This window comes from Pleurodeles waltl, chromosome 5, assembly GCF_031143425.1.
Source record: "Pleurodeles waltl isolate 20211129_DDA chromosome 5, aPleWal1.hap1.20221129, whole genome shotgun sequence".
In the NCBI taxonomy this organism is placed as follows: Eukaryota; Metazoa; Chordata; class Amphibia; order Caudata; family Salamandridae; genus Pleurodeles; species Pleurodeles waltl.
The window spans coordinates 1867613646-1867633821 of NC_090444.1; the positions used below are offsets into that span (position 1 = coordinate 1867613646).

General features: G+C 49.9%; 2 protein-coding genes across 3 annotated transcripts in view; one reads left to right on the forward strand and one right to left on the reverse strand.

Moving 5' to 3' along the window:
* Window positions 1-20176, reverse strand: part of LOC138296905 (phosphofurin acidic cluster sorting protein 2-like) — a 617149-nt gene that overhangs the window by 121635 nt on the left and 475338 nt on the right. The window contains exons 17-18 of one of the 2 annotated variants that reach the window (XM_069236419.1): window positions 7932-8042; window positions 6613-6718 (exon numbers count right to left, since the gene is read on the reverse strand). In XM_069236419.1, the coding sequence (XP_069092520.1) occupies window positions 6613-6718; window positions 7932-8042 (217 nt within the window). The remainder of the gene's footprint in view (window positions 1-6612; window positions 6719-7931; window positions 8043-20176) is intronic. The other variant, XM_069236418.1, reaches the window with a different exon arrangement.
* Window positions 12722-19250, forward strand: LOC138295204 (trichohyalin-like). Its single transcript, XM_069233388.1, has 6 exons — window positions 12722-12754; window positions 12845-13026; window positions 13509-15207; window positions 15329-15525; window positions 15767-16834; window positions 19055-19250. The coding sequence occupies exons 1-6, from the start codon at window positions 12722-12724 to the stop codon at window positions 19248-19250; spliced, it is 3375 nt and encodes a 1124-aa protein (XP_069089489.1).

Here is a 20176-nt window from a genome sequence, read left to right on the forward strand (position 1 = left end):
AGAGATACCCAAGCAATAGCATCCCCGGAGGGTCTGCGAACCAAGATCATACTAGGAAGTCCTGCAGGACCGAATGAGGAAAAGACCTGTCCCACCGGATCTGACCGTCCAGGCAGTAGTGTGTGGTGAACGTGTGCAGTGATGCGCACGTTGCTGTCTTACAGATGTCCAGGACTGGAACTCTGTGTGCTAATGCAGTGGTTACAGCTGTTGGTCTGGTAGAATGAGCACGCAAACCTTTTTTGCCAATGCGTAGCACATTTTAATGCAGAAAACAACCTGTCTAGAGATGGTTCCCTTCTGCACTGCTGACCTTTCTTTGCACCCACTTACCCAACAAAGAGCTGATTGTGCACCCGGAACTCTTTGGTACGATAAAGGTAGAATGCCAACGCCCTTTTTGGGTCTAGGCAGTGGGATCTCTCCTTTCTTAGAAGGATGTGGAGGTGCATAAAAGTAGGCAAGTTAATGGATTGGCCGTGGAAGGCGTGACCACTTTCAGCAGAAAGGAGGCCACAGTGTGAAGCACCACTTTGTCAGGATAGATGGGAAGGTACGGTGGCTTAGATTAAAATGCCTGCAGCTCACTCTCCCTGCGGGCAAATGTGGTGGCCACAAGGAAGGGTGTTTTCATGTTAGAAGCCTGAGAGGACAATTGTGAAGAGGCTCAAAGGGAGCACATATGAGGAATGTGTGAACCAGATTCAAATCCCACTGGGTATGATGAATGGTGGAGAAAGAAACATATGGGTAAGAGTCTTCAGGAATATACTAACAGTAGGAGATTTGAACAAGGAGGGTTGGTCAGGCAATCTCAGAAAAGCAGACAGCAGACAGGTGAGTTACCAGCAGGATGTAGGAGGCCATGACGCCCAGCAGCCTCAGAGTCATTCTCACTGAAATCCAGGATAGAGGCTGAAATATCGGTAGCCCAAATATCCTGGATAGGCCCGAAACTGCACCGTGACCTGAACAGCTCCGATGAAAGGGAGCATCTGAGAGGGAATCAAGTGTGACTTCAGCACATTGATAGTGAACCCCAGTGGGTGCAGAAGGTCCGCCGTAGTCTGGAGGTGGGAGACAACAGCCTGGGGCGAGTCCGCCTTTAACGGCCAGTGGTCGAGGCAGGGGAAGACTGAAACCCCTGACCTGCACAGATGAACTGTGTCCACCGCCATCACTTAAGTGAACACCCGAGGGGTGCTAATAAGGCTGAATGGGAGCACAGTAAACTGAAAATGCTTGTGGCCCACCGTGAACCACAAGTAACGTCTGTGGGCTAGCAGGACATGGAAATATGCATCCTGCAAGTCCAACGCTACCATCCAGTCTCCTGGGTCCAAGGCAGACAGGACCTGAGGGACCGGAGGTCTAGGATAGGGCAGAGGCCCTTGTCCTTTTTGGGCACCAGAAATTAGCGGGAATAACAACCACAACCTACTTCTGGCACAGGGACCCTCTCTATAGCTCCCCAGGCAAAGAGAGCCGTAACCTCTTTGCAGAGATATGCCAGGTGATCCTCCATCATCCGATGGTAGGATGGTGGCATGGATGGAGGAGTAGTCTCGAAGGGAAGGGAGTAGCCCTTTTGGACTATTTGCAAAACCCACCTGTCTGACGGGATGGACTGCCAGTGGGGCAGGTGAGGGCGATCCTGCCTTCAACTAGTCCCTGGTGGGGAATCATCAGACTATGAAGATTCAGAGGCAGCGGCAGAGGGGCGCAGGGGACTGGCTGGACCGCTGGCTCCCAGACTCACTAGGACACCTGATCCCACGCCCCCAGCCATGCAGAGGCCAGGCAGCATGTGCAGCACAGTGGCTGGAGGGAAAGAGATGTGGTTGGCCGAAAGGGGCGGAAAGCAGACTGGAGGGGCAGCTGGGAGGCCCAAGGACCTGGCCGTAGCCCTGGACTCCTTAAAGAATTTGTGCGTTGAGTCTGCTTTATCTCCGAAGAGGCGGGTGCCATCAAAGGGCATGTCCATAAGTGTGGATTGGACATCCTCCAAAAAGCCAGACGTCCACAACCAAGCGGTCGCCTCAAGGCCACCATTGATGCAATCTATCTAGTGAGTCATTTGTACCCAGCCCGCATTGTATAGTGAACTTCGCTGCATCCCTCCCATCAGCAGCTTGGTAGAGAATGGCCCGGGCCTCCCAGACCTCTTCCGGGACCTATGGCAGCACCTGTGCAGCCATGTGCTATAAAGTATGGGTGTAGCTGCCTAAAAGGGACGCAGAGCTTATGGACTGCAATTCTTTTCCCAATCTGATCCGGTCTCTTGGATTCCCTATCCAGAGGTGCGGAAGGGGATGTGCCTGGGGATCTAGAGGCCTGGATAACCAGGCTCTCAGGGGTTGGGTGTTGCGCCAGGAACACTGGGTCATTAAGCGCTGGTCCATGGTGGCGGGCGATTGTCCTATTAACAGGAGCCTCTGTGCTGGGTTTGGACCAAGTCCCCAGCAGGACATCAATGAGGACTTCAATAAAGGGCAAAAGGGGTTCAGAAGAGGAAGCCTTGGGCAGAAGCACCTCCGGCAGGAGGTTAGTCCTGACGACCACCGAAGGCAGCTCGAGGCCCAGGACCTCGGCCGCTCTCCTCACCACCATGGAACAGGACGCTCGCTTTTCTGTAGCCATGGTAGGGGAAGACAGCACACCATTGCAGGGGAAGTCTCCAGACCACTGGCGTTGCCCAGATCCGCGGCCCAGTCTATAGGGTCATCAAGCTTGTATTGTAAAGGGTCCAGCGACCCCCTCCAAACTTTCACCATACTCCAACCCATAAGAGTAAGTGTAAGGATCTGGCCTAGGGAGCAAGGTCCCCACCGGAGTTGGAACTGGCGTTGCGCGATGGCAGTCTGGCTCCATGTTGGAGTCGGCAATGAGAATGGGATTAATGTTGAAAGTGGGCACGGGCGGCATCAGGAGCGTTGACGTCGGAATCAGGGAAGGTCGAGATGGCACGACCCATGCCGATACAGAACGGGAATGGATCCCTGGGTGCCCTCCGGAGTAGAATCCAAAGCCATGAGCACGGAACCCAAGAAGTCCCTTGCTGACTCCGTGGTCCCCAAAGGCGCTCCAGAGGGGTTGGACTGCCCAAAGATTAGATGCATGGCCTTGTAGAACTCACGTAGTCGGGCAGGGGTTGCTCTGGGTCCCAGAAACTCGGGGCGGCACGAAGCCGCGAGGATGGAGGCCTAGAGCGACGATGCTCCTTTTCCCTCGTTGTTTCAGCAGTCCGACGGAGTGAAGAGAAAGAATGCTTGCTCTTCAAATTCTTCTTAGGCTTACCCTCATGTCCGGAGGACTTGGAGTGGGATGACAAAGAGTGGGGGATCCGCAACCAGTCTCAGGACCTTCCTCTCAACTGAGACCCGGAGTGACGCGGCCGAGTGCCAGGCTCCAAGTAGCTTTAGGGACCACTCCCTCGAAGCTTTCCGATTCATGGCCTGGCACTCAGAGCATGACTTTGGGTCATGGTTGCGCACCAAATACCAAAGACACAAGGTTCAGATTCATCACGGACATCATCCAGGGACAGGAGTCGAAGGCTTGAAGCCGGTCTTCCATGTCGACATCCTTGACGCACCAAGAAGTCGAAAAGCTTCTACAAAAGTCAAAAAGTCCAATAAAAAAATGACTGTAGGGATCTGCACGTAGGCTGGTGTGGAAAGAAAAGAACTGACGTCAGCAAGCCGGGGTGGTGCCTATATAGGTCCTGCGATGTCATAACTGGTGCACAAGATGCCGACGACAGATGCAGAGACAATAGATGCCACCTAATGACATGCAGGGGTACTGCTCATGAAAAATCTCCGGATCCAGACTAACGCCTGGAGGAAATTCTAAGTAAGGTAAGGAATCTGCAACTAGAAGTCTCTATTCGATGCAATAGTCACCTACAAATTTGACTTTCACATCCAAAGAGGATTTTAATGTTTCATAAATTGATGCAGGCGCAAAAACAGAATAAATTGAAAAATGAAGCAGAAAGCAGCTTTCCCAAAGCCATACTTCAACAGCCCTACAAAAATAACTGCAGCAAACCAGAACTGGTAGTCAGCAAGGGATTCTGAGCTCACGCCATATCTGGTTTATAAGGGATGATGGCATATTCCCAATGCTAAGTCACTGAAAAACTTCAACCTTGTGAGAGTGTATGTGAGAAACAGATGAAGTACAAATGCTGTCTAGTGGGTGGGGCCACTGCTTTCTGAGAACAAGGCACCACGTGACAGCTCAAGGTCTCCTAAGCACACACAACGATGTGTAAAGTAATGACTGTTCACCTGCATGTCCATTACAAGGATGCAGAAAATAACGTTGGTCTGTCCCCTCACGCCCAGGAGGCGCAAAATAATGTCTACCTGTCAATCCATCTGTATATCTATCTATCTATCTATCATAGTACCATGCACCTGAGAAGATACTACTATGCCTTGAAAACCATTCTCAACTGCACTTTCTCAGGAAATGTCTCAAATATAATTTTATTTTATAGCACACTCTCCCTCTTTCCCTTGCTTGAGACAAGTCTCAAAGTCCATCCATGGCACTGTTCTACTATCTTCCTCCTCATCTCACTAAGGGCGCCGTGTAGAGCGTTTGGGCAGCCAGCGGAGCGCCCAACCCATCTAGCTTGGGGATCCCCTTCCATGTAGAGGTGGACACCAAGAAAGGTTTCCCACAGCAGCGCCTCAGCTGACTCCACCGATGGAACCTTTGACCTGGTTGCCCGTCCACCACTGGGCTGTGAGATCATACGATGCTTGCCTTGTACTATTTAGGGCAGGGATATTGTAACTGGATCGCCCTGCCTGGGTCTGTTGAACGACCCCAGACAATTGCCCCAACAAGCAGATAGAAAACTTTCTGCACATCAGCACCATTGATTTTTTTGTTTTCAACACACAAACTTTTGCTTCAGGAGTTTTTTTCCCGAAAACAAATAAACTTGGTTGAGCAGACGCAACAAACTTTGTAAGGTTCAATGCCTTCAAGCGAGCTGCCTGGCTGGCGGTCCTCCGCTAAGGGAGTACACATCACAGCCCCCAGGTCACTTGGCTCTCAACAACGCAGTAATACCATGAAAGACTAGGGGACTGAGTTAGAATTTAGTAGACAGAGCAAAGGGTGTAGGAGGAATTCACATCCGCCACCCTGACTTTACTCTGCCCACCAAAGTGAGAGTTCATTGCTGACCCAGCGGTGGACTCCATGGACTTGTATAAACTGCCCTCATGGTTCACACAAAAGCCACTGAAAGGTTTGGTGCATGTCCATCACTGGTGTCAGACGCTTACACCAAAGTTTTGAAAGTTTTACATTTTCCAAAAACAAACTTGCAAAGCAAATCAGGGTTTTAAAAGTGATCCCCTACACCATGGGACTTCTCAATGGCGCGGGGGTCGTTTTCCTTTTTCCCGTCCGTCACTGTCAGGTCTTACCTGGCGGAGACAGACAGCAAAAAAACAAAAAACATCTGGCAGCCCAATCTAATCTGGGCGGACAGGGGGATGGATGGCTTACCTTTGATGGCCCGCACTATGTTGGGCCGTCGGAGGAGTATGTTGATGGTGAAGCCTACAGCGTTGTTCCACCCAGACCTATCTTAGTTGGACGGATCCAGTTTGGAGTACAGGGTACTCTGTTGTGATGGACTACCATCTTCGTCAAACTTTAAATCAGGCCCTAAAAATCTTAGCAAGATTCCATTTGGCAAACTGTCTGTCCCAAACTGTAATTGTCTACCTGCCACCTTCTTGTGGGATATATTTACTGTTTCCAGAAACTCACTGGTTCCTACTAAGTGCATCAACTTACCTGCGCTCCTTCACCTCTCCTCAGCAGTGGCAAAGCCACCACGTTTCGCCTTCGGAACCTATCTTTTTAACAGTGCTACACAGTGAGTATATTCAGCAAAAAAAAACTGCAGGTGCCATTTGCTTTGGCTTTTTATTTACCAATCCAAGATGGTGGACACCAGTTAGATCCGTAAATAAAATTAGGATATTTTTATAACAAAATTATTAAAAAGGACAGCAGGTCAGGCAAGGCAATGGAGGAGCAGGGTTGGGGAGAATGTGAGGAGGAGGGAAAGCAGCGCACAAGAGAGACAACACACGATGGACAGCAACGTGGAGGAGGAAGGAAGAATACAATGGAGAGAGCTGGAAAACACATGCACGCTCATGGAGTGCATAACCAAAAAATAAATGTTCTCTAAAAGTGAGAAGTGGAAGGATACAAGTAAACGGACTATTCTCTAGAGGAGGGGTCACTGTACGAGGAGGTACCATTACAGTGCACCTTTAGACAAGTATTATTAGTACTGAGTGGGTGACTGGAGGTAGCAGTGGTAGGAGGTAGGAGGTACAGCCCATTATCTGAGAAGCATCACTAGTACTGAATGTGTCGCCGGTGTTTCTATACGAGGCACCTTCGCAGCGCGCAATGATCGTAAACAACAGACTCAATGTGGGTCTGTTAAGAGGGGGGAACAGGATGACCGACTGCCCAGAGTTGACTCTTTCACTGTAGCTGCTCCTTAGCACAAAGAACAAGGGAGCTGTGAGATGGAGGAGGGGACCAGGAATCGGCTCATACCTTTTCTGCTTGTAGGTCAGCATCGCCTCCGAGATGGGCAGCTGGTGCGACACACTGGCTCCGGCGATATACTGCGCAATACGTCCTGGGATATCCAAGCAGTCTGCTAGGGGAAGAGTAAAGGTGTCGCAGAGACGTAAGACAGGTAGATAAAAACAAACCAACAGTGAAACGAAACATAGTAATGTAAGCCGGGACCCAAGTATTAATTTACAGATTTTAACACTCGGAGTAACAAACGAGGAAGCCCAAACTTTTTGAAGCAGAAGTATTGCTAAACCTTCAGAACACCCCTCCAGCTCTTTGAAACGACGCTGAAACAGCCTACCCTGCACCACGACTGGTGTCTCCTCAGACCACGAGAACAGGACGTCTGAGGACCACCAGACCGCACGAGGAGCTCCGCCTCTTACTTGACAACCAGGGCAGACCTTTGCTTTCTGCTCCCCCTCATGCCTCAGGTGACCACACTCTCACCCAACAAGACAAATATGCGTACTTAGCCCTATGAAAACTTAAACAATCGAAGTTTAACCAAAAAACTCAAGGGAGTCAAACTACACAAGACAAAATTACACCTGCTGCTCTCTTGAGCCTGAGGGGCACTAACAGTGGAGGCCAGAGGCTCTGGGGCTTATTTACAAGACCGCTGCGTGCGTCACTTTTTGTGACACATCGGCAGTGCACAGTGCAAAGCCATATCTACAAGGCCACAAAAACATACTTTGCGTGCCTTTTCAAGGCCTTGTAGATATGGAGTGAGGCAACGCAATGCAGGTTCTTGCCTTGCCTTACAATGCAGCAGGAAGGGGTTCCATGGGCGTTACACGCAACACCCATGCGTTTTCACGCATTTCCAGATTTACAATAATCTGTAAACCTCGGACTGCATCAAAGCCGTACGCCTCCGTAGCGCAGGTGCAACAAGGCAAAATAACGTTAATTCTCCTAGTTTTTAACTCTTTCTACCGCTGATGCATCATGCAGCACACATAGAAAGAGGAAAACGCTGCTACGGATTGTGTCTGTGCAGGAAGGTGCCCTTCCTGCACATAACAATCCTGCTGACAACGCAGGCACCCTTGCACCGTGGTGCCAGGGTGCCTGCATCAGCGCTAGGCTGCCGATACAGCGCCAGCACAGGGAGAAAGACGAGAATGCGCTGTATCTTGTAAATACGTGCATTTACGCCCTTTCCCTGTGGTGCTGCCCGCGCCACGTGGCCTGTAAACATGTGCCTCAGTCTGGCGCAGACCAAAGGAAGATGCTCAGCCCGAACCAGATACTGTTGACGACTGTTCACCTCACTCCCCACTCACCCGAAGCTGGGGCTTCAGTCCTACAGAACAGGTCCCGCCAGGCAGTGTCCATGAACAGGGAGCTGAATTTGTTATCCACGGAAGCGAGGTACTTGGCTACTGGGTGTGAACCTACAGAAAGAGATGGAAAAAGACACTGTTTTCCTGGCCCATGACCATCCAAACTTGCTCTCAGGGAAATTAAGTCAAAGAAATGGGGGTTCAGGAAGAGAAGAGCAGGAAATAAGGGAACGAAAAGGCAGAATCTCCCTCAGTTCAATCTCTGGAGCATTAATACACCTACCTTGTGCAGCCACTTCAGACAGACACAGCCTAGAACAGCTGCTCCCAGGTGCAGGGCCTGGTTCATCTCACACTGCACTATCCATAAGGATGTGGACTCCAGAAAGGGCAAGAGAGGCGACCAGACTCCAGAGGAAGTGGATAAACAGAGACAGCAGGAAAACAAGGAACACATTCCAAACAAAGCACCAGGGGAAGTGCAGAAACAGCGACTCCAGAGCCAGCGGGAAAACAAGGGACAGAGAGCAAACAAAGCACCAGAGGAAGTGCAGAAACAGCAACTCCAGAGACAGCAGGAAAACAGGGAAGAGAGATCAAACAAAGCACCAGAGGAAGTGCAGAAACAGCAACTCCAGAGACAGCGGGAAAACAAGGAACAAAGAGCAAACAAAGCACCAGAGGAAGTGCAGAAACAGCGACTCCAGAGAAGGCGGGAAAACAAGCAGCAGAGAGCAAACAAAGCACCAGAGGAAGAGCAGAAACAGTGACTACAGGGACAGTGGGAAAACAAGGAAAAGAGAACACACAAAGCACCAGAGGAAGTTCAGAAACAGCGACTCCAGAGACAGCAGGAAAACATGGAGCAGAGAGCAAACAAAGCACCAGAGGAAGTGCAGAAACAGCGACTCCAGAGACAGCGGGAAAACATGGAGCAGAGAGCAAACAAAGCACCAGAGGAAGTGCAGAAACAGCGACTCCAGAGACAGCGGGAAAACAAGGGACAGAGAGCAAACAAAGCACCAGATGAAGCGCAGAAACAGTGACTCCATAGGCAGCGGGAAAACATGGAGCAGAGAGCAAACAAAGCACCAGAGTTAGTGTAGAAACATCGACTCCAGAGACAGCGGCAAAACAAGGAGTAGAGAGCAAACAAAGCACCAGAGGAAGTGCAGAAACAGCGACTCCAGAGACAGCAGGAAAACATGGAACAGAGATAAAAAAAAGCACTAGAGTTACTGCAGAAACAGCGACTCCAGAGACAACAGGAAAACAAGGAGCAGAGAGCAAACAAAGCACCAGAGGAAGTGCAGAAACAGCGACTCCAGAGACAGCAGGAAAACAAGGAACAGAGAGCAAACAAAGCACCAGAGGAAATGCAGAAACAGCGACTCCAGAGACAGCAGGAAAACAAGAAACAGAGAGCAAACAAAGCACCAGAGGAAGCGCAGAAACAGCGACTCCAGAGACAGCAGGAAAACAGGTAACAGAGAGCAAACAAAGCACCAGAGGAAGTGCAGAAACAGCGACTCCAGGGACAGCGGGAAAACAAGGGACAGAGTGCAAATAAAGCACCAGAGGAAGCGCAGAAACAGTGACTCGATAGGCAGCGGGAAAACAAGGAACAGAGAGCAAACAAAGCACCAGAGAAAGCGCAGAAACAGCGACTCCAGAGACAGCGGGAAAACAGGGGGCAGAGAGCAAACAAAGCACCAGAGGAAGTGCAGAAACAGCGACTCCAGTGACAGCAGGAAAACATGGAACAGAGAGCAAACAAAGCAGCAGAGAAGAGCAGAAACAGCGACTCCAGGGACAGCGGGAATACATGGAACAGAGAGCAAACAAAGCACCAGAGGAAGCACAGAAACAGCGACTCCAGAGACAGTGGGAAAACAAGGAACAGAGAGCAAACAAAGCACCAGAGGAAGCACAGAAACAGCGACTCCAGAGACAGTGGGAAAACAAGGAACAGAGAGCAAACAAAGCACCAGAGGAAGCACAGAAACAGCGACTCCAGAGACATCAGGAAAACATGGAACAGAGATCAAACAAAGCATCAGAGGAACTGCAGAAACAGCGACTCCAGAGACAGCGGGAAAACAAGGGACAGAGAGCAAAAAAAGTACCAGGGGAAGTGCAGAAACAGCGACTCCAGAGACAGCAGGAAAACAAGGGACAGAGAGCAAACAAAGCACCAGTGGAAGTTCAGAAACAGCGACTCCAGAGACAGCAGGAAAACATGGAGCAGAGAGCAAACAAAGCACCAGAGGAAGTGCAGAAACAGCGACTCCAGAGACAGGGGGAAAACAAGGGACAGAGAGTAAACAAAGCACCAGAAGAAGTGCAGAAACAGCACCTCCAGAGACACCAGGAAAACAGGGGACAGAGAGCAAACAAAGCACCAGAGGAGGGGCAGAAACAGCAACTCCAGAGACAGCGGGAAAACAAGGGACAGAGAGCAAACAAAGCACCAGAGGAAACGCAGAAACTGTGACTCTATAGGCAGCGGGAAAACAAGGAACAGAGAGCAAACAAAGCACCAGAGGAAGCACAGAAACAGCGACTCCAGAGACATTGGGAAAACATGGAACAGAGATCAAACAAAGCACCAGAGGAACTGCAGAAACAGCGACTCCAGAGACAGCGGGAAAACAAGGGACAGAGAGCAAACAAAGCACCAGAGGAAGTTCAGAAACAGTGACTCTAGAGACAGCGGGAAAACATGGAACAGAGAGCAAACAAAGCACCAGAGGAAGTTCAGAAACAGCGACTCCAAAGACAGCAGGAAAACATGGAACAGAGATCAAAAAAAGCACTAGAGTTACTGCAGAAACAGCGACTCCAGAGACAGCAGAAAAACAAGGAGCAGAGAGCAAACAAAGCACCAGAGGAAGTGCAGAAACATCGTCTCCAGAGACAGCGGGAAAACAAGGAGCAGAGAGCAAACAAAGCACCAGAGAAAGTGCAGAAACAGTGACTCCAGAGACAGCAGGAAAACAAGGAACAGAGAGCAAACAAAGCACCAGAGGAAGTACAGAAACAGTGACTCCAGAGACAGCGGAAAAACAAGGAACAGAGAGCAAACAAAGCACCAGAGGAAGCACAGAAACAGTGACTCCAGGGACAGCGGGAAAACAAGGGACAGAGAGCAAACAAAGCACCAGAGGAAGCACAGAAACAGCGACTCCAGGGACAGCAGGAAAACAAGGAACAGAGAGCAAACAAAGCACCAGAGGAAGTGCAGAAACAGTGACTCCAGAGACAGCAGGAAAACAGGTAACAGAGAGCAAACAAAGCACCAGGGGAGGGGCAGAAACAGAGACTCCAGAGACAGCGGGAAAACAAGGAACAGAGAGCAAACAAAGCACCAGAGGAAGCGCAGAAACAGTGACTCCAGATACAGCGGGAAAACAAGGAACAGAGAGCAAATAAAGCACCAGAGGAAGTGCAGAAACAGCACCTCCAGAGACAGCGGGAAAACAGGGGACAGAGAGCAAACAAAGCACCAGAGGAAGCGCAGAAACAGTGACTCCATAGGCAGCGGGAAAACAAGGAACAGAGAGCAAACAAAGCACCAGAGGAAACACAGAAACAGTGACTCCAGAGACAGCAGGAAAACAGGCGAAAGAGAGCAAACAAAGCACCGGAGGAAGTGCAGAAACAGCACCTCCGGAGACAGCAGGAAAACTGGGGACAGAGAGCAAACAAGCACCAGAGGAAGTGCAGAAACAGCGACTCCAGAGACAGCAGGAAAACAAGGGACGGAGAGAGCAAACAAAGCACCAGAGGAAGTTCAGAAACAGCACCTCCAGAGACAGCAGGAAAACAGGGTACAGAGAGCAAACAAAGCACCAAAGGAAGTGCAGAAACAGCGACTCCAGAGACAGCAGGAAAACAAGGGACAGAGAGCAAACAAAGCACCAGAGGAAGTTCAGAAACAGCGACTCCAGAGACAGCGGGAAAACATGGAACAGAGAGCAAACAAATCACCAGAGGAAGTGTAGAAACAGCGACTCCAGAGACCGGTGGAAAACAGGGGACAGAGAGCAAACAAAGCACCAGAGGAAGTGCAGAAACAGAGACTCCAGAGACAGCGGGAAAACATGGAACAGAGAGCAAAGTAAGCACCAGAGGTAGTTCAGAAACAGCGACTCCAGAGACAGCAGGAAAACATGGAACAGAGATCAAACAAAACACCAGAGTTAGTGCAGAAACATCGACTCCAGAGACAGCGGGAAAACAAGGAGCAGAGAGCAAACAAAGCACCAGAAGTGCAGAAACATCAACTCCAAAGACAGCGGGAAAACAAGGGACAGAGAGCAAACAAAGCACCAGAGGAAGTGCAGAAACAGCGACTCCAGAGACAGCGGCAAAACAAGGGACAGAGAGCAAACAAAGCACCAGAGGAAGTGCAGAAACAGCGACTCCAGAGACAGCGAGAAAACAAGGGACAGAGAGCAAACAAAGCACCAGAGGAAGTGCAGAAACAGCGACTCCAGGAACAGCAGGAAAACCAGGGACAGAGAGCAAATAAAGCACCAAAGGAAGTGCAGAAACAGCGACTCCAGAGACATCAGGAAAACAAGGGACAGAGAACAAAGAAAGCACCAGAGGAAGTGCAGAAACAGCGACTCCAGAGACAGCAGGAAAACAGGGAAAAGAGATCAAACAAAGCACCAAAGGAAGTCCAGAAACAGTGACTCCAGAGACAGCAGGAAAACAAGAAACAGAGAGCAAACAAAGCACCAGAGGAAGTGCAGAAACAGTGACTCCAGAGACAGCAGAAAAACATGGAGCAGAGAGCAAACAAAGCACCAGAGGAAGTGCAGAAACAGCGGCTCCAGAGACAGCAGGAAAAAATGGAACAAAGAGCAAACAAAGCACCAGAGTAAGTGCAGAAACAGCGACTCCAGAGACAGCGGGAAAACAAGGGACAGAGAGCAAACAAAGCATCAGAGGAAGTTCAGAAACAGCGACTCCAGAGACAGCAGAAAAACATGGAGCAGAGAGCAAGCAAAGCACCAGAGGAAGTGCAGAAACAGCAACTCCAGAGACAGCGGGAAAACAGGGGACAGAGAGCAAACAAAGCACCAGAGTAAGTGCAGAAACAGCGACTCCAGAGACAGCAGGAAAAGAAGGGACAGAGAAAAAAGAAAGCACCAGAGGAAGTGCAGAAACAGTGACTCTAGAGACAGTAGGAACACAAGGACCAGAGAGCAAAGAAAGCACCAGAGTTAGTGCAGAAACATCGACTCCAGAGACAGCAGGAAAACAGGGGACAGAGAGCAAACAAAGCACCAGAGGAAGTGCAGAAACAGCGACTCCAGAGACAGCAGGAAAACATGGAACAGAGAGCAAACAAAGCACCAGAGGAAGTTCAGAAACAGCAACTCCAGAGACAGCAGGAAAACATGGAACAGAGATCAAACAAAGCACCAGAGTTAGTGTAGAAACATCGACTCCAGAGACAGCGGCAAAACAAGGAGCACAGAGCAAACAAAGCACCAGAGGAAGTGCAGAAACAGCGACTCCAGAGACAGTAGGAAAACATGGAACAGAGATCAAAAAAAGCACTAGAGTTACTGCAGAAACAGCGACTCCAGAGACAGCAGGAAAACAAGGAGCAGAGAGCAAACAAAGCACCACAGGAAGTTCAGAAACAGCGACTCCAAAGACAGCAGGAAAACATGGAACAGAGATCAAAAAAAGCACTAGAGTTACTGCAGAAACAGCGACTCCAGAGACAGCAGGAAAACAAGGAGCAGAGAGCAAACAAAGCACCAGAGGAAGTACAGAAACATCGTCTCCAGAGACAGCGGGAAAACAAGGAATAGAGAGAAAACAAAGCACCAGAGGAAGTACAGAAACAGTGACTCCAGAGACAGCAGGAAAACAGGGAAAAGAGATCAAACAAAGCACCAAAGGAAGTGCAGAAACAGTGACTCCAGAGACAGCAGGAAAACAAGAAACAGAGAGCAAACAAAGCACCAGAGGAAGTGCAGAAACAGTGACTCCAGAGACAGCAGAAAAACATGGAGCAGAGAGCAAACAAAGCACCAGAGGAAGTGCAGAAACAGCGACTCCAGAGACAGCAGGAAAACATGGAACAAAGAGCAAACAAAGCACCAGAGTAAGTGCAGAAACAGCGACTCCAGAGACAGCGGGAAAACAAGGGACAGAGAGCAAACAAAGCATCAGAGGAAGTTCAGAAACAGCGACTCCAGAGACAGCAGAAAAACATGGAGCAGAGAGCAAGCAAAGCACCAGAGGAAGTGCAGAAACAGCAACTCCAGAGACAGCGGGAAAACAGGGGACAGAGAGCAAACAAATCACCAGAGGAAGTGCAGAAACAGCGACTCCAGAGACAGGGGGAAAACAGGGGACAGAGAGCAAACAAAGCACCAGAGGAAGTGCAGAAACAGTGACTCCAGAGACAGGGGGAAAACAGGGGACAGAGAGCAAACAAAGCACCAGAGGAAGTGCAGAAACAGCGACTCCAGAGACAGCACGAAAACATGGAACAGAGAGCAAACAAAGCACCAGAGGAAGTTCAGAAACAGCGACTCCAGAGACAGCAGGAAAACATGGAACAGAGATCAAACAAAGCACCAGAGTTAGTGTAGAAACATCGACTCCAGAGACAGCGGCAAAACAAGGAGCAGAGAGCAAACAAAGCACCAGAGGAAGTGCAGAAACAGCGACTCCAGAGACAGCAGGAAAACATGGAACAGAGATAAAAAAAATCACTAGAGTTACTGCAGAAACAGCGACTCCAGAGACAGCAGGAAAACAAGGAGCAGAGAGCACACAAAGCACCAGAGGAAGTTCAGAAACAGCGACTCCAAAGACAGCAGGAAAACATGGAACAGAGATCAAAAAAAGCACTAGAGTTACTGCAGAAACAGCGACTCCAGAGACAGCAGGAAAACAAGGAGCAGAGAGCAAACAAAGCACCAGAGGAAGTGCAGAAACAGTGACTCCAGAGACAGCAGGAAAACAAGGAACAGAGAGCAAACAAAGCACCAGAGGAAGTACAGAAACAGTGACTCCAGAGACAGCGGAAAAACAAGGAACAGAGAGCAAACAAAGCACCAGAGGAAGCACAGAAACAGTGACTCCAGGGACAGCGGGAAAACAAGGGACAGAGAGGAAACAAAGCACCAGAGGAAGCGCAGAAACAGCGACTCCAGGGACAGCGGGAAAACAAGGAACAGAGAGCAAACAAAGCACCAGAGGAAGTGCAGAAACAGTGACTCCAGAGACAGCAGGAAAACAGGTAACAGAGAGCAAACAAAGCACCAGGGGAGGGGCAGAAACAGCAACTCCAGAGACAGCGGGAAAACAAGGGACAGAGAGCAAACAAAGCACCAGAGGAAGCGCAGAAACAGTGACTCCAGATACAGCGGGAAAACAAGGAACAGAGAGCAAACAAAGCACCAGAGGAAGTGCAGAAACAGCGACTCCAGAGACATCGGGAAAACAAGGAACAGAGAGCAAACAAAGCACCAGAGGAAGCACAGAAACAGCGACTCCAGAGACAGCGGGAAAACAAGGAACAGAGAGCAAACAAAGCACCGGAGGAAGCGCAGAAACAGTGACTCCATAGGCAGCGGGAAAACAAGGAACAGAGAGCAAACAAAGCACCAGAGGAATTGCAGATACAGCGACTTCAGAGACAGCGGGAAAACAAGGGACAGAGAGTAAACAAAGCACCAGAGGAAGTGCAGAAACAGCACCTCCAGAGACAGCGGGAAAACAGGGGACAGAGAGCAAACAAAGCACCAGAGGAGGGGCAGAAATAGCGACTCCAGAGACAGCTGGAAAACAAGGGACAGAGAGCAAACAAAGCACCAGAGGAAGCGCAGAAACAGTGACTCCATAGGCAGCGGGAAAACAAGGAAGAGAGAGCAAACAAAGCACCAGAGGAAACACAGAAACAGTGACTCCAGAGACAGCAGGAAAACAGGCGAAAGAGAGCAAACAAAGCACCGGAGGAAGTGCAGAAACAGCACCTCCGGAGACAGCAGTAAACTGGGGACAAAGAGCAAACAAGCACCAGAGGAAGTGCAGAAACAGCGACTCCAGAGACAGCAGGAAAACAAGGGACGGAGAGCAAACAAAGCACCAGAGGAAGTTCAGAAACAGCACCTCCAGAGACAGCAGGAAAACAGGGTACAGAGAGCAAACAAAGCACCAAAGGAAGTGCAGAAACAGCGACTCCAGAGACAGCGGGAAAACAAGGGACAGAGAGCAAACAAAGCACCAGAGGAAGTTCAGAAACAGCGACTCCAGAGACAGCGGGAAAACATGGAACAGAGAGCAAACAAATTACCAGAGGAAGTGCAGAAACAGCGACTCCAGAGACAAGGGGAAAACAGGGGACAGAGAGCAAACAAAGCACCAGAGGAAGTGCAGAAACAGCGACTCCAGAGACAGCGGGAAAACATGGAACAGAGAGCAAAGAAAGCACCAGAGGTAGTTCAGAAACAGCGACTCCAGAGACAGCAGGAAAACATGGAACAGAGATCAAACAAAACACCAGAGTTAGTGCAGAAACATCGACTCCAGAGACAGCGGGAAAACAAGGAGCAGAGAGCAAACAAAGCACCAGAAGAAGTGCAGAAACATCGACTCCAAAGACAGCGGGAAAACAAGGGACAGAGAGCAAACAAAGCACCAGAGGAAGTGCAGAAACAGCGACTCCAGAGACAGCGGCAAAACAAGGGACAGAGAGCAAACAAAGCACCAGAGGAAGCGCAGAAACAGCGACTCCAGAGACAGCGGGAAAACAAGGGACAGAGAGCAAACAAAGCACCAGAGGAAGTGCAGAAACAGCGACTCCAGAGAGAGCAGGAAAACAAGGGACAGAGAGCAAGCACTGCACCAGAGGAAGTGCAGAAACAGTGACTCCAGAGACAGCAGAAAAACAAGGGACAGAGGGCAAACAAAGCACCAGAGGAAGTGCAGAAACAGCGACTCCAGGAACAGTAGGAAAACCAGGGACAGAGAGCAAACAAAGCACCAGAGGAAGTGCAGAAACAGCGACTCCAGAGACAGCAGGAAAACAAGGGACAGAGAACAAAGAAAGCACCAGAGGAAGTGCAGAAACAGCGACTCCAGAGACAGCGGGAAAACAAGGAACAGAAAGCAAACAAAGCACCAGAGGAAGTGCAGAAACAGTGACTCCAGAGAGAGGAGGAAAACAAGGGACAGAGAACAAAGAAAGCACCAGAAGAAGTGCTGAAACAGCAACTCCAGGGACAGCAGGAAAACAGGGAAAGGAGATCAAACAAAGCACCAAAGGAAGTGCAGAAACAGCAACTCCAGAGACATCGGGAAAACAGGGGACAGAGATCAAACAAAGCACCAGAGGAAGTGCAGAAACAGTGACTCCAGAGACAGCAGGAAAATAAGGGACAGACAGCAAGCACTGCACCAGAGGAAGTGCAGAAACAGCGACTCCAGAGACAGCAGACAAACAAGGGACAGAGAGCAAACAAAGCACCAGAGTTAGTGCAGAAACATCGACTCCAGAGACAGCAGGAAAACAAGGGACAGAGAGCAAACAAAGCACCAGAGGAAGTGCAGAAACAGCGACTCCAGAGACAGCAGGAAAACAAGGGACGGAGAAAAAAGAAAGCACCAGAGGAAGTGCGGAAACAGCGACTCCAGAGACAGCGGGAAAACAAGGAACAGAAAGCAAACAAAGCACCAGAGGAAGTGCAGAAACAGCGACTCCAGAGACAGTGGGAAAACCAGGAACAGAGAGCAAGCACTGCACGAGAGGAAGTGCAGAAACAGTGACCACAGAGACAGCAGGAAAACAAGGGACAGAGAGCAAACAAAGCACCAGAGGAAGTGCAGAAACAGTGACTCCAGAGAGAGGAGGAAAACAAGGGACAGAGAACAAAGAAAGCACCAGAGGAAGTGCAGAAACAGCGACTCCTGGGACAGCGGGAAAACATGGAACAGAGAGCAAACAAATCACCAGAGGAAGTGCAGAAACAGCGACTCCAGAGACAGCGGGAAAACAGGGGACAGAGAGCAAACAAAGCACCAGAGGAAGTGCAGAAACAGTGACTCCAGAGACAGCGGGAAAACAAGGGACAGACAGCAAGCACTGCACCAGAGGAAGTGCAGAAACAGCGACTCCAGAGACAGCAGACAAACAAGGGACAGAGAGCAAACAAAGCACCAGAGTTAGTGCAGAAACATCGACTCCAGAGACAGCAGGAAAACAAGGGACGGAGAGCAAACAAAGCACCAGAAGAAGAGCAGAAACAGCGACTCCAGAGACAGCGGGTAAACAAGGAACAGAGAGCACACAAAGCACCAGAGGAAGTTCAGAAACAGCGACTCCAAAGACAGCAGGAAAACATGGAACAGAGATCAAAAAAAGCACTAGAGTTACTGCAGAAACAGCGACTCCAGAGACAGCAGGAAAACAAGGAGCAGAGAGCAAACAAAGCACCAGAGGAAGTGCAGAAACAGTGACTCCAGAGACAGCAGGAAAACAAGGAACAGAGAGCAAACAAAGCACCAGAGGAAGTACAGAAACAGTGACTCCAGAGACAGCGGAAAAACAAGGAACAGAGAGCAAACAAAGCACCAGAGGAAGCACAGAAACAGTGACTCCAGGGACAGCGGGAAAACAAGGGACAGAGAGGAAACAAAGCACCAGAGGAAGCGCAGAAACAGCGACTCCAGGGACAGCGGGAAAACAAGGAACAGAGAGCAAACAAAGCACCAGAGGAAGTGCAGAAACAGTGACTCCAGAGACAGCAGGAAAACAGGTAACAGAGAGCAAACAAAGCACCAGGGGAGGGGCAGAAACAGCAACTCCAGAGACAGCGGGAAAACAAGGGACAGAGAGCAAACAAAGCACCAGAGGAAGCGCAGAAACAGTGACTCCAGATACAGCGGGAAAACAAGGAACAGAGAGCAAACAAAGCACCAGAGGAAGTGCAGAAACAGCGACTCCAGAGACATCGGGAAAACAAGGAACAGAGAGCAAACAAAGCACCAGAGGAAGCACAGAAACAGCGACTCCAGAGACAGCGGGAAAACAAGGAACAGAGAGCAAACAAAGCACCGGAGGAAGCGCAGAAACAGTGACTCCATAGGCAGCGGGAAAACAAGGAACAGAGAGCAAACAAAGCACCAGAGGAATTGCAGATACAGCGACTTCAGAGACAGCGGGAAAACAAGGGACAGAGAGTAAACAAAGCACCAGAGGAAGTGCAGAAACAGCACCTCCAGAGACAGCGGGAAAACAGGGGACAGAGAGCAAACAAAGCACCAGAGGAGGGGCAGAAATAGCGACTCCAGAGACAGCTGGAAAACAAGGGACAGAGAGCAAACAAAGCACCAGAGGAAGCGCAGAAACAGTGACTCCATAGGCAGCGGGAAAACAAGGAAGAGAGAGCAAACAAAGCACCAGAGGAAACACAGAAACAGTGACTCCAGAGACAGCAGGAAAACAGGCGAAAGAGAGCAAACAAAGCACCGGAGGAAGTGCAGAAACAGCACCTCCGGAGACAGCAGTAAACTGGGGACAGAGAGCAAACAAGCACCAGAGGAAGTGCAGAAACAGCGACTCCAGAGACAGCAGGAAAACAAGGGACGGAGAGCAAACAAAGCACCAGAGGAAGTTCAGAAACAGCACCTCCAGAGACAGCAGGAAAACAGGGTACAGAGAGCAAACAAAGCACCAAAGGAAGTGCAGAAACAGCGACTCCAGAGACAGCGGGAAAACAAGGGACAGAGAGCAAACAAAGCACCAGAGGAAGTTCAGAAACAGCGACTCCAGAGACAGCGGGAAAACATGGAACAGAGAGCAAACAAATTACCAGAGGAAGTGCAAAAACAGCGACTCCAGAGACAAGGGGAAAACAGGGGACAGAGAGCAAACAAAGCACCAGAGGAAGTGCAGAAACAGCGACTCCAGAGACAGCGGGAAAACATGGAACAGAGAGCAAAGAAAGCACCAGAGGTAGTTCAGAAACAGCGACTCCAGAGACAGCAGGAAAACATGGAACAGAGATCAAACAAAACACCAGAGTTAGTGCAGAAACATCGACTCCAGAGACAGCGGGAAAACAAGGAGCAGAGAGCAAACAAAGCACCAGAAGAAGTGCAGAAACATCGACTCCAAAGACAGCGGGAAAACAAGGGACAGAGAGCAAACAAAGCACCAGAGGAAGTGCAGAAACAGCGACTCCAGAGACAGCGGCAAAACAAGGGAC